This window comes from Mustela nigripes, chromosome 17 (assembly GCF_022355385.1).
Source record: "Mustela nigripes isolate SB6536 chromosome 17, MUSNIG.SB6536, whole genome shotgun sequence".
In the NCBI taxonomy this organism is placed as follows: domain Eukaryota; kingdom Metazoa; phylum Chordata; class Mammalia; order Carnivora; family Mustelidae; genus Mustela; species Mustela nigripes.
The window spans coordinates 14,071,866-14,085,404 of NC_081573.1; the positions used below are offsets into that span (position 1 = coordinate 14,071,866).

Sequence of the window (13,539 nt, forward strand, 5' to 3'; positions counted from 1 at the left end):
GTACACACGCAAAGACTGAGGGACCAGAGAAGAGCATGTGGGGATGGTGCTACTGATCAATGAGGCAAGAGTGTAGGCAGGGGTAATTTCTGGTGGCCCTTGTCTCTGTGAAGGCCTGGGATGTGATCCCAAGCAGGGGAGGGACAGGGTCAGAGCTGTGTTTGGAGGGTCTCTGCCCACATGCAGCTTGGTGACCTGGTGTGTTTGGAGCCTGTTGGCAGGCCGGCTCAGATATCTGATGTGATTTCTGTGGGGTGACGGGCTGAGGGGGCAGGTGTGGGGCGGGGGTGGCAAGGAAGAGAAGGAAATCTGCTCTGTGCTTATTCTTGTCCCAGTATCTTTTGCAGGCCGCCTACGTCTTCAGCCTGCTCCCAGTCCTACCTGCTCCAAGTAGACAGATGGGGCAGCTGAGGGGACTGTGCGCTGTTGAAGAGAAAAAAAGTATCTTTAACGCTGCCTTCCCGCCGAGGAGGTGGAATAGGTAAAAATTCACATGTTACAGAAACGTGCAATGTGGGAGGCAAGGGTCCCCCCGCTGCCCCCCAGCAGTGGCAGTAACACCTGACGGTGCTGAGCAGCTGCGCCGCAGTTCAAGGGGCTGGGTGTGGAGTGGCTCCTTCAGTCCTCACTGCCCCGAGTGCCCGAGTGCCCGGTGCTCCTGTCTCCGGTGTGTGGGCGGCGAGGGAAGGGGAAGAAGGGGACGCAACGTGCCCAGGAGGTGGCAGAGCTCTGAGGGGAAAGCGCATCTGGTTCCCGAGTCAGCCTTGACCCCTGCATCTGTGATTCTGCCTTTTAGGGCACAGTTCCCTCCACGCAGGTGACGTTTACACACGCACCTCCGTGTGGCCCCCAGCCTGACACCCTTCCCTGCCAGAGCCGTCATCGCATGGCTGCTTTCCTGAAGAGGTTGTTGCAGCTCACGTTTACCTGCCGTGAGCGGCGCTGCTGGCTCTGGAGCGTGGCGGGTGAGAAAGCACCAGAATGGAGGCTCTGTGCCGGGTGCCCGTTTGTGTGGCGGGAAGGCAGCTGGGGGCCATGTCCCGCCCGTTCAGCCGTGAGCGCGCGAACTGACCTGCCTGCAGACGCTGCCCCTGTCCAAGCCAGGCCGCCCTGCCACGCGGGACCTGAGCCTGTGCTGGAGGCACTGCCGGCCTCCCTGCTTCACAGAGGGGGACACTTGGAGCTCACAAAGCTGGGGAGCAGGGACCCGGCTTCCGGTGTGCCAGACTCGGGCCACGGGGCCACCAGCCCTGCCAGCTCCGCGCTTCCCGGTTTGAGGACTGGCACCGGTCGTCGCACTTAGTGACTTAGTTTTTTCACTAAAAAGAGATTGTAAAAGTGCTGGGGAGGGGGTGCCTGGCCTGCGGTGAATGAGACACCGGCACATGGGAGTCTGCTTCTTCTTTTTAGTGCTGTCACAATCATGCCAGAGCCCTGGGGCGGGTGTTTTGGCTGCTTCCAGTCTTTCACGACTTCAGCAAGTGCACCCTTGGCACAGTGGTTCGCGGTCAGGGGGTGGCTCTGCCCACAGTGGACATTTGGTAGCGTGTGAGGACTCTTTTTTTTTTCCCCCTCTTAGAGCGGGGGGGGGGGGGGGAGGGAGGGAGAGGGAGAAGCCACCTCTGCCCTGAGCGCAAAGCCCCAGGAGCCCCAAGCCAGCTTGATCCCATGACCCTGAGATCGTGACCTGAGGCCCACATTAAGAGACACTGAATCCACTGAGCCCCCCAGGCGCCCCTATGAGGACTTTATTTTTTTTTTAAGATTTTATTTATTTATTTGACAGACAGATCACAAGTAGAGAGGCAGGCACAGAGAGAGAGAAGGGGAAGCAGGCTCCCCGCTGAGCAGAGAGCCTGATGGCGTGACTCCATCCCAGGACCCTGAGACCATGACCTGAGTCGAATCAGAGGCTTAACCCACTGAGGCACCCAGGCGCCCCTATGAGGACTTTTTTGATAGTCACAGCTCAGGGGAGGGTGTGCGGGTGAGACCAGAGATGCTGATAAATGGCCCCCTGTGCGCACAGCACCTTCTGCACCATGAGTTACCCAGTTCCAGATAACACTCCTGCTGAGGTGGAGAAACCCCACCTTAGAACTTCTTGCACCACTGCGATCATTTTCTTGCAGGAGAAATTCCAACGGGGTTTGCCACTTTCCCAGTATTGCTAAAGTGAGCTCACAAGAGTGAGGGACCACTTCACAGAGCCATGGATGGCCAGCAAGGCAGTGGTTTCCCTCTGCTCACGCCACACACCTTGTGCATGTCTTTCCTCCTGGATTCCGGCAAGCAGGTGCTGCCTGTTGAAAGACAGGTTCCTGTTGTCTTTGCATTCATCTCCTGAGCATACATACATCTCCTCCTCAGGGAGCTGTAGCGAAAGTGCAGATTAGAGGGCAGATGGTGGAAGCCCCTGCGGGGTTGTAGCGTTGGGAAGAGCCGCACCCTGCTGTCTCCAGCTCCAGGAGCCTCGGCCTCTCCTCCTGCGTCCCTTATGCCATCTGTGCTATCTGGCGTAGAAAACCAGGTGGGGGTGGGGGGCAGAGGAAAAAAGGACATGACAAGTGGTAAGTAAAGGAATCTAACTAACTTTAGTCTGTTCTGGGCACAGGGCTTCACTCTGTGCACATTCATTCCACAAATAACTTTTTAAGTGCCCACTGTTTACCCAGCGCCTTGCAAGGCTCAGAGGACCCAGGAGGGTCCAAGACAGGCCAGGGGCCCTCCTCTTACCATGCTGACATCATAGTGGGGAGAGGTCAACAATAAACGGGTTAATAAGTAAGTGGTCACATCAGCCATGAGATATGCTTACAAAGAAAAATAAAGGGTAAGGAGAGGTATGGAGAAAAATAAAGGGTGAGGGGAGGTAGGATGGATGCTCCCTTTTTGCTGCTTTGGAAGGCTTCTCGAAGAAAGGCATGTGAGTAGAGGCTGAGGAAAGGGGTTAGGGCCCTTCAGATTCCGACCAAGGGGGCAGCAGGTGCAAGGGCCCTGAGGTAGGGATGTCCTGGTGTGTTGGAGGAGCCATAGGCCTAGGCCCTGCTGAAATGGAGTGTATTTGGAGAAGTAAAGGGGAAACCATGCAGACCTCATAGGGTCCTAGGGTTCCTGTAAGGACTCTGGCTTTTACTCGGGGTAAGATGGGGACACTGGAGGGTTTGAGCACAGGAGGGATGGGCTCTAACTGGGATGGTCCCAAGGTCCCAGACTATAGGAGGGGTGAGGACAGAAGTGCTAGAGCTCAGTGAGGCTTCACAACCCTCCCTCCCCCTCTCCAAGCAGTAGGAACCACACAACCCTAATTTTACAGATGAGGAAATAGGTTTGGAAGGACCCTGCCCAGGGCTGCCACGAGGGCCTTCCCCAACTGGCGGCCCTGCCTCGCCCTGTGAGTTGCTTCTCACAGATCTGACTCTGGCTTTGTGAGTTGAAGCTTCTCAAGGAGTTACAGTTTGGAAACCATTGAGCAATAATAACACCCGTGAGTCAGATAGATGGGAATACAAATACCTTAAAGAAGTTTTAAAATAAACTTTTTAAAAAAAGATTTTATTAATTTATTTGATAGACAGGGATCACAAGTAGGCAGGGAGGCAGGCAGAGAGAGAGAGAGAGAGAGAGAGAGAGGAAGGGAAGCAGGCTCCCTGCTGAGCAGAGAGCCCGATGTGCGGCTCGATCCCAGGACCCTGGGATCATGATCTGAGCCGAAGGCAGAGGCTTTAACTCACTGAGCCACCCAGGCGCCCCTAAAATAAACTTTTTGAGTTTATTTGAGTTTGAGACCTTACGGTGCAGTAGGTCAGTGACACCCGTGTACTCGGCAGCTCTTGAGGCCAATAAAAGCTTGCTAGAGCTCAGAGTCTCCTTGGGGACCCCTGTCCTGTTGCCTTCCCCCATCCCTGCTCAGTGACCACCGAGAGCAGTGATCTTCATCTCTGTTCAGCTGTCTTTTCTGCAGAGCTAGACATCCCCTCCCCTCCCTCTAGCCCACTCCCCACACCGTGGGGCCATGGCCCTTCTCATGGCCCTTCTCCAGCAGGATTGTTTGGAGGGAAGCTCTGCAGTCACACAGGGCGGGGTGTCACCTGCCTGTCACTGCATAGCCTGGAAGCCAGAAAACCTGGGGGTGAAAGTCAGATCCTCCAGACCTCCTCCTTCCTCACTGGTGACCCAGCCTCCTCCTCCTTCTTCTTTTTTAAGATTTTTTAATTTATTTGTAGACAAATGAGCATGAGCAGGGAAGTGACAGGTAGAGGCAGCGGAAAAGGGAGAAGCAGGCTTCCTGCTGAGCTAAGAGCCTGATCCCAGGCTCCTGATCCCAGGCTGGATCCCAGCTCGATCCCAGGATCCTGAGACCATGACCTGAGCCAAAGGCAGGCGCCCTAACCCAGCCTTCTTGAGGGGAAAATGCAGGCACATCAGCTTTGGGAAGGACGAGCCCTGGAAGCCAGGCGCCTGACTTTGGATCCCCGCATTTTTTGGACTCTCAAAGCTAGGTTCTTTCTTTATAGTTATTTTTTTGTCATAGGATACAGAAAGATATGTTAAGCCCATTTTGTGTGGTGCAGTATAACAAATAGCTAACGAGAAGAGCCCGGTTTGTCTACAGCAGAACACGGTCAGCTCCTGGAAGTTCCCCCTCCGGTACTCCTGATACCCACTCTCCTGACGTTCACGGATTTGGTTCCTTGGCATTTAGCATAGTTTTATAAGTGAGAAAGGCACCCCAAACATATAGTGTGGTGGTGGTGCCTGTTCCAGACTTACTGTGAATGGACCCATGACTGATGTGTTGTTGTGTGTCTGGCTTATTTCATTTATTTCATAGTAACCTTCTTAGGCTTTGTCCCTGTTGTATGTGTTGGTAGTGAGTGGAGGAACGTTCTGCTGTATGAATTTACCTCCGTTTGTTTATTCACTCTCCTGTGGGTAGACACTTGGTCTACTTCCAATTCAGGGGTTACTGTGAGTATTGCTGCTGTGAACATTCTAGTGTAGGTCCCTTGCTAAACAAACACTCCTTTCTGTCATGTTGGGTTGTGGAATTGCTGGTCCTGGAGTGTGGGCGCGTACTGAGTTTTAATTTTTACTGCCAAGCAATTTTCCTTAGCAGGTGAACCATTTTACACTTCCACCAGTAATCATTTGTGTCTTTGTCAACACTTGGCATTGTTAGTTTTTAAAATTTCACCCATCCTGGTACATGATTTTACTTGGCATTTCTCTTTAAATAATGAGATTGTATGTGTTCCTTAGTAGTGTGGGTGTTCTGTCTTGTGAAGTGGCCTTGCCCTTTTCGCCTTGCCTCCCAGGGAGCTCACCTCGAGCTTACAGGCTGCAGCTCTGGCCCAGGCCCTTGGCTGACTTGGGCCCCAACACTCAAGGAAGTGGCAAGTGGGGATGGGGCCATGTAGGCCCTTCCTGCCATGGGGTGTGCTGCCTGTGGGCCAGTGGCCGGGGCAGGCCCCTGCATGCTGACACTGGCTTCCAGAGGCCATTCTCTGCCCTCCTGCCTGGGCGGCCTCTGCCGGCAGCTCCCTGGGGAGCAGGCCATCCTCTTGGCTTCAGTGCCTGGTGTTTCATCACTCCAGGGCCACGTCAGAGACTCCTCAGTGGGAGGACGGGGTGGGGTCTGGGAGGGGCACAGGGGGTCTTCCAGTTCCTCCCCTGCCCTCGTTCAAGCTGCTGCTGGCTCTCTAGATGCCGAAATGAGAATGTAGAAAGTGGCCCCAGGTGCTGAGCAGTGGCCAGGGCTCACGCCTTCCTCAGCAGGGAGACCCAAGGTAAATGGCTTCTACTCTCTGAGCTTCTGTCCTCCCCTGAGCATGGTCACTGCCCTTCCGGTGGGGCAGTTGTGATTGTTCAGGAGGGCCGGCTGGCAGCAGCTCTCAGACTCTGCAACCCTGACCACTCTTGGCCACACTTGGCTGCCTTTGCTTCTCTCAGACCACGGCAGCTGTGTGTTTGAGCACTCACCCACGTGTTTGGCTGTTCCCCGGGGGCCAGGCCAGGCAGTAGGCCAAGCTACCAACTATCCCAAGACACGCAGAAACACCGAAGTGAAGTCATCAGGCTGGGGATGGGAGGGGAGCCCGAGATTGGACGCCAGGCCCCTGGTTCTGTCTTTCCACATCCACCCTTCCTTAGGACTCAGGTTCTCCATCTGGCTTCTTTGGAACTTCTGAATCGAGCTGGTACTGGGGAGAGCGCAGTGCCAGCCCCTGCGTCAGGGGAAGACCCCTGAACTTCCCACCACCTCTAGCCAGGCCTGAGCTTCACTAATGCAGGGACTGTGTCTTCCTCATGATTTATCTCTGGGACCCCTCTGGTTGTCTGGAGCTTAGGATATGCTCAGAGGAGATTGGTGGCGTGAATAGACCCTGGAAATATTTCCATGGCTTTGTCTGGTCCTGGGCTGGGGAGACACGGTTCATTCATTATGCACTTGGCAGATACCCAGATGCTGCGCTCATCCACTAGATGAGCACTGAGTAGGTGTCGGGAGAATTGGCTAAGGAGGTGCACAGAGGGCATCTAGGCTCTGAGGTCAGGAAGGCTTCCTGGAAGAGGCTTTGTTTCAGCTGAGACCTCAAAAGGAGAAGGGAGAACCCATAGAAGGTATAGGGGATGGAGGCCAGAGGGACAGGCCAGAGAAACAGAAGCCTGGTTAGAGAGAGGGGTGTTGGGAGGAGGAGCTGGAGACAGACGGAGTACCAGCTATAGTCGTTGTCATGGTCATAGCTTTCTAGGTGACACTGGACTCGTGCTGGAAGGGACTTTGTTCTGTGAGCACACTGGGGAACCCCAGAAGGATTTTTAACCTGGAGGGACAGGGCCAGATTTAGATGGAGTCTCAGGGTTGAAAGCAGAGACTCAGAGCCCAGGCAGAAGGCCAGGGCAATTGGGAGAGGTGTCAGGAAGCAGGTGGAGGGACAGTGGGGACTGCTGGCCTGAGCAGGGGCAGGAGGCAGTTGGCGTGAAGGTCGGCAGAGGCCAAGTCCTGAAAGGCCTTGAATCCCAAGCGAGGGAGCTCGGCTCTTTCCCGAGGCCAGCGGGAAGCCACAGAAGGGTTTTGAGTGGGGGAAGGACAAGGTCAGATTTGAGGGGTCTGGCTGGTGAATGGGGACAGATCAAAAGGAGGGATAAGGGAGCGGGAAGTCTAGGGAGGGGGTGAGGGAGGCCCTCCAGGGCGAGGGCGAGGACAGCATTGGACCTGGACGGGAGCCAGTGAGCCGGGCCACTGGGAGGGCGGGAGGTGGGGCAGGAGGCGGGGCGAGAGGCGGGGCAGGTGCCGGGACTGGTCACATTGGAGGTGGAAGCGCTGGCTGCTGGGATCTTCAGGCTCTGCGTCCTGGGTGTTCTGTCCACGGGTGTTCTTTCCACGGAGCGTGAGCCCCTTGAGGCTGGTCCTGCCTACTGCGCACGGGGGCCCCCTCTACTGCTCCTGGCCCTGCCTTGGCGGCTCGGAGTCCAGAACGTGATTTCTCACCCCCGCTGTTTACTTACTTCCCTGTCACTGTCCATCTTGTCTTTCCTTTCGCTTCCTCCCACTTACCCCCCTTCCCTGCCTGGGCCTGGGCAGCCTGCCACCGTCACATGCCAGGCAGTAGTGCGTCCGGTCGCCAGCTCCCCTGGGGCATGAGCGAAAGCTGATGCCCATGGTGTCCCTAGAGCCAGCTGCCACTTCTCTGGGGGCCGCTGTAGCTCCTGACCTGCTGTCCGCAAATAACCCCAGCCCCAGGAAAGGCAAAGGGCGCCTTGGGCTCCATGGCCCCTTTCCAGGCCTGTGGCTCCAGGTAGGGGCCCAGCGGGCGGCTGCCTCCCGCCCTTCTCCCTTCCACCCTGGGAACCTGAGACGAAGCAGCGGCCTCGGCGTCTGTCAGTCTGTCGGCTGCTGGTTCCTGAGGACGGAAGTGGAGGTCCCGGGGAAAGGACCAGGGCCTTGGTTGAGCCCCCAGGACTGGCTCCTAAGCCCCAGACAAGTGCATACACAGTAGGTTGCTGTCTTGTTCGAGGTACTGACCGTCGGAGACTTGTCTTCCCTCAGTCATCTGGTGGGGCAAAGAGGGGACTGAGGCCGAGGGAGTGACGTAGGGTGGCTTGGCACAGGGGGTGGGGGATACTTGGTTTGCTAAGGGTGCTAGGCTGAAAGGAGGGGAGGGGGCAGAGAAAGAGTGTGCAGTGTGTGTGTGCGCGCGCGCGCGTGTGTGTGTGTGTGTGTGTGTGTGTGTGTGTGTGTCTGGGTTGGGGGTGGCAGGCAGATGCTGGTGGCTTTGAGCGCTCCCTCAGGTGCCCAGCGCTGTCTGATTCATCCCAGGTTACCTTAGTGTGGGGGCCCGGGAGTGACACAGGGTGGGGCCACTGCGCCTTCCCTCCCGCCCAGTGCGCAGTGATGGCAGGAGGCTGGAGGAGGCCAGGGAGCTCTGTTCCCTCCAGAGTAAGGCTCTGAGAGCTGGGTCATGCTCCCCCTGCCCCCAACCCCCAGTTGGAGTCCCTGAGGACGAGGCCACATCTTTCCCCTTGGTCTGGGCCAAGTGGGCAGGGCTCCCTACCCTCCTTGACTCCACTTCGTGCAGTGCCGGCCAAGCAGCCAGAGGGGCCAGAGCCTGGCTGGCCTGAGGGCAGGGGCTGCGGCTGAGTCCCCCTGGCGTTCACAAGTTCCTCTCTTGTCTTGCAGACTGTGTTCTGTCCACCGCGCCTCCTGCATGTCCTGCTGCCCTGAGCTGTCACAAGCTAGGTGACAGCGTGTCACACTGCCACCATGAACGAGGTGTCTGTCATCAAAGAAGGCTGGCTCCACAAGCGTGGTAAGGGGCTGCTTTTGTCTACTGGATTGCATCTCTCCCCTCTTGCCTGGGCTTTCCTCCTGGCAGCTGGTGCCCTCTGCCCAGGGAGGCAGAGGGACAGGGTCCTTATGGCCCAAGGAGCCATGCTGCTGAGACCGACCTGCCTGCCCAGGTCAGTTGCTCCTCACAAGCCCACTTCATGGAATCCTTCAGCAGCAGCCTGGGGGGCTGCAAATCTGTCTGGGGCTCAGTCCCCCGACCTTGCTGGACACTCTGTATAAGCCCCCAGGGGCCAAGTCTCAAATCTGCCTCTGCATCTGTGGTCCAAGTCATAGCCCCGTTTTATAGATGAGGAAACTGAGGCTCAGGGAAGGGAAGTCTCTTGACCTAAGTAACACAGTGAGGCAGTACTCAATATTCATTCATTGTGTTCCTACTGAGTATGTGTGGTCTGCCAGGCTGTCCTGGGCTCCCAGGCTCCTGGGACATGTGCCCTCATGGAGTTTACATTTTAGTGGGGGCTGAGGACACCAAACAGAGAAGCAGGCATACAATGTCAGGTGGTGAGGAGTGTTCTTATGAGCAGTAGGGATTTTGAGGGCGAGCCTTTCTGAGGAGGGGACAGTGGTGGAGGCCCCGGGTGGGAGGGGAGAGGGTGGAGGGAGGCCAAGGAGTGAGACACACATAGCTGGGCAAGGCTGTCCTAGGGAACAGGACAGCAGGGACGAAGGCAAGAGTGTACCTGGTTGAGTTGGCCGGGCTGGCTGGAGTGGGGAGAGCAAGGCCTATCCGGATGTGGCATCCAACCATGCTGAGCCCTGGAGGCCATGGGAAGGACCTTGGCTTTAATTAACCCTGCAGGCGATCTGAGCCCAGGACGCCGGGAGCTGGGCCTGGCCTTGTCTGCTTGTACGGCTGGGCAGTTGAAGCCCGGAGAAATGAAGTCATCGACAGTGAGGAGCCTAACGGACTACACTATTAGAGCCCAGGCCTCCTGTCCCCCAGAAGCGTGGAGCTCCCTGCTTGAGGGGGCAGCCATCCAGGCGCTGTGGAGTGGAGGAGGCAGACTGTCCAGCTTCTATGGACCTTCTCCTAGGGAGGGAGGGGCCCACACCTGGTGGTCGCTGCTTTCTGTGCACCCCCATTTAGTCAGCAGACTCGTACTGAGCGGCTTCTGTGCTCCAGGCACTGGCGACTCGGCAGTGGACCAGGCAGGCGAAAGTTGCCCTTCTTGTGTTGACGTCTTACATTCAGTAGGGAGGGTGGGTGGCACCTGAGGGGACCAGTGCTTGCAGTGGTGGTAAGGGGCATGGAGAACAGTGGCGCAGCAGGAGAAGGGATGTGGGAGGAAGCAGGGGGAGCTGTCGTAAACAAGGTGATCAGGTATAGCCTCACTGAGAAGGGGTATTTGATAATGACCTGTGGAATTGCAGGGAGTGAGCCCCACGGCTACCTGGGGTAGGAGAGGGCAGCCGTGAGGCCAGAGAGGGAGTGGGCCAGACGTGTTTGAAGAGGTAAGGAGGCCAATGGGGCCAGTCCCGTGAGAACCAGAAGTGCCCTCTCCTTCTGCCCTGTCCCAGTCTGCAGACACAGAGCAGTGAGGAGGGATGGAAGTGATCCCCAGGGCCAAGCCTCCACCATCAGACTGGGCAGGGGAGACCTGTTTCTCACTGACCTTTCCAGGCAGGGATGGTATTTGAGGCACCTTGACTGTACTTGCCTGGGGTGCCCATGAGTTTGGGGCTGTCAGTGGAACTTTCTGAACCTTGGCAGATGTCAGAGTTCTAATCCTGGCTCTGCCACTTCCTCTTGGTGACTCTGAGCAAGCTCTGTTACCTCTCTGAGCCTTGGTTTCACATCTGTAAAATGGGTTAACAGCCCAGGCCTCTGATCTACTCAGTTCTCTGAGGGCAGGGATTGTTATCTGGCTATTTACTGTGGTAACCCCAGGGCCTAGGAGAGTTCTTGGCATGCAACAGGTGCTCAGTAACTGATTGCTGACAGAATGATAGGGATCGTGTGCGGGTGGTATGAGGGTGTTAGGGTGTTGCCAGGGTCTCAGCTCCTTACTGTCCCCAGGCTGGTCGCTCACTGGGCTGGGCTGCAAGGAGCTCTGGAAGCGGCCAGAGAGCTATTGCCAGGCTGGGAACTTGTGTCTGGTCTAGGGCTGCCAACGGTATTAAATGTGGGTCTCGGCCCCTCTTATGCCGTCAGCACCTCCACTCATGCTGCCAGGGCCCAGATGAGCTACTCAGATGGCCTGGCTGGGATGTACCCACCTTGGGTTTGCCCACACAGATGCAGGGTGCTCTGGGGCCTCCCACTGCCTGCTATTCTTCTTCTTTTTTTTTTTTTTAAGTAAGCTCTAGGCCCAACTTGGGGCTTGAACTCCTGACCCCAAGATCCAGAGTCAAATGTTCTAAAGACAGCCAGGCAGGCACCATACCCCCCTCCCCGCCATAGTCCACCATTCTGAGCAGAGGTGGGCAAGGGCAGATGGGCACCTGTGCCATCTCACCCCACTTCTGGTGGCTAAGAATAATGGAGCCCTAGTTTGCCATGTCCCTCTTTGGTGCCAGGCACGAGGCTCTACTCTAGGCAAGTCCAGTTTTACTGTGTTTCCATAGCTGCCCTGGGAGGTGGTGCCGTCTTCCATAGCTGCCCTGGGAGGCTCGGCAGGAAGACTGATATACCCCGAGATTCAGCAAAGACTTACCCTCTGCCTCCTGAACCCGGTGCTCTCAAGGCCTGGTCCACAAGCTACCTCTCGCTGAGCAGGGTCTGCTCAAGGAATCGGCAAAGTGAGAGCATGACTCTTGGAGTCCCTCATGCCCTGTGCTGGTCTTCTTTCTGACATGGCCTCAGCATACAGTCTGCCAGCCCCCACCAGGCCAGCTCCTGCCTGCCAGTTTTGAGGTAGGCAGTGTAGTGGTCAAGAGGGGAGACTGGGTGGAGCAAACCTGAATTCCAATCCCAGCTCTCCTAGTGAATCCCTGTGAGCCTCAGGCAAGTAATGGGATTATTGTGAGGATGTTTCTCCTTTCCTCCTCAGTTTGTTTGTTTCTTTCTCCCTCTCTCTCTCTTTCTCTCTCTCTCACAGGTGAGTGCCTGCATCATAAGCTCACTCTAAAACCGATGTCCAGATCAAGATGTAGAACAAGACAGGGGCGCCTGGGTGGCTCAGTGGGTTAAGCCTCTGCCTTTGGCTCGGGTCATGATCCCAGTGTCCTGGGATCAAGCCCCGCATCAGTCTCCCCCACCCCCACCTCAGTGAGGAGTCTGCTTCTCCCTCTCCCTCTGCCACTGCCCCCCCCCAAGCTCATGCTCACTCTATTGCAAATAAATAAAATCTTTTTAAAAAATTAAATGGAGATAGGGGCGCCTGGGTGGCTCAGTGGGTTAAGCCGCTGCCTTCGGCTCAGGTCATGATCTCGGGGTCCTGGGATCGAGTCCCGTGTTGGGCTCTCTGCTCAGCAGGGAGCCTGCTTCCTCCTCTCTCTCTCTCTCTCTCTGCCTGCCTCTCTGCCTATTTGTGATCTCTCTCTGTCAAATAAATAATAAAATCTTTAAAAAAAAATAAAAAATAAATGGAGATAAAATTTGCATAACACAAAATTTACCATTTTAAAGTATACAGTTGAGGGGCACCTGGGTGGCTCAGTGGGTTAAGCCTCTGCCTTCAGCTCAGGTCCTGGGATTGAGCTTTGTATCCGGCTCTCTGCTTGGCAGGGAACCTGCCCCCCCCCCTTCTCTGCCTGCCTCTCTGCGTACTTGTGATCTCTCTGTCAAATAAATAAATAATCTTAAAAAAAAGAAAATAAAGTATACAATTCAGTAGCCTTTAGTACATTCACAGTATGGTGTAACTATCACCTCTGTCTTGTTCCAAAACATTTTCATCTCCCTGAAAGAAAACACCGTACTTATTAAGCAGTCACTCCTGATTCCCTGCTCCTCCCAGCTCTTGGCAGCCTCTGATTTGTTGTAATAGTTTTCTGTGTCTAAGGATTTAGTTATTATGGGCATTTCCTACAAATGAATCATGCAGTTGGTGGCCTTTGTGTCTGGCTCCACTTTCATTTACCTTAATGTCTTCAAGGTTCGTCCATATCTTACCTTGGATCAGCACTTCTTTCCTCCTTATGACCAAACAACATTCCACTGTATGAAAATACCATGTGGTGTTTCTCCATACATCAGCTGATGAACATTGGGGTTATTTCTGCCTTTTGGCTATTGTGGACAGAACTGCTCTGAACATTTGTGTACAAGCATTTGAGTTACTTGTTTTCAGTTCTTTTGGATACAGACTTAGGAGTGGAATCACTGGATCATATATTCTGCATTTATAATCTGTATTTGTACAGGTTATATAAATTGGGTCATATATTCTATAATTATAATCTAATGCAGTCTGTGTGATTAATTATATGCATTTATGCATATATGCATCAGGGTTCTATATTCTTTAATCTATAGTGTATTCTGTACTTAAAATTTTCAAGGAATCACCAGACTTTTCCGAGGGCTGTAGCACTTCACCTTCCCACCAGCAGTGCCCAAGGCTTTCACTTTCTCCCACATCCTCACCAGCACTTTTCTTTTTCTATTCTGTTCTTTCTCTTTTATTATTATTTTTGTTATTTTTAAATTTTTTAGAAGGGAGGGGGACAGAGAGGAAGAGAAAAAATCTTAAATAGGCTCCGCAGGGCTCCATCACACATCCTAAGATCATGACTTGAGCTGA

General features: G+C 54.8%; 1 protein-coding gene across 4 annotated transcripts in view; it reads left to right on the plus strand.

Moving 5' to 3' along the window:
- Positions 1-13,539, plus strand: part of AKT2 (AKT serine/threonine kinase 2) — a 45,550-nt gene that overhangs the window by 10,183 nt on the left and 21,828 nt on the right. Inside the window, exons 2-3 of one of the 4 annotated variants that reach the window (XM_059383080.1) lie at positions 336-481; positions 8,684-8,813. In XM_059383080.1, coding sequence (XP_059239063.1) covers positions 8,768-8,813 — 46 coding nt within the window. In that variant the 5' untranslated portion in view covers positions 336-481; positions 8,684-8,767. Of the gene's footprint in view, positions 1-335; positions 482-7,319; positions 8,022-8,683; positions 8,814-13,539 lie in introns of those variants that run through there. The other 3 variants (XM_059383083.1, XM_059383082.1, XM_059383081.1) reach the window with 3 other exon arrangements.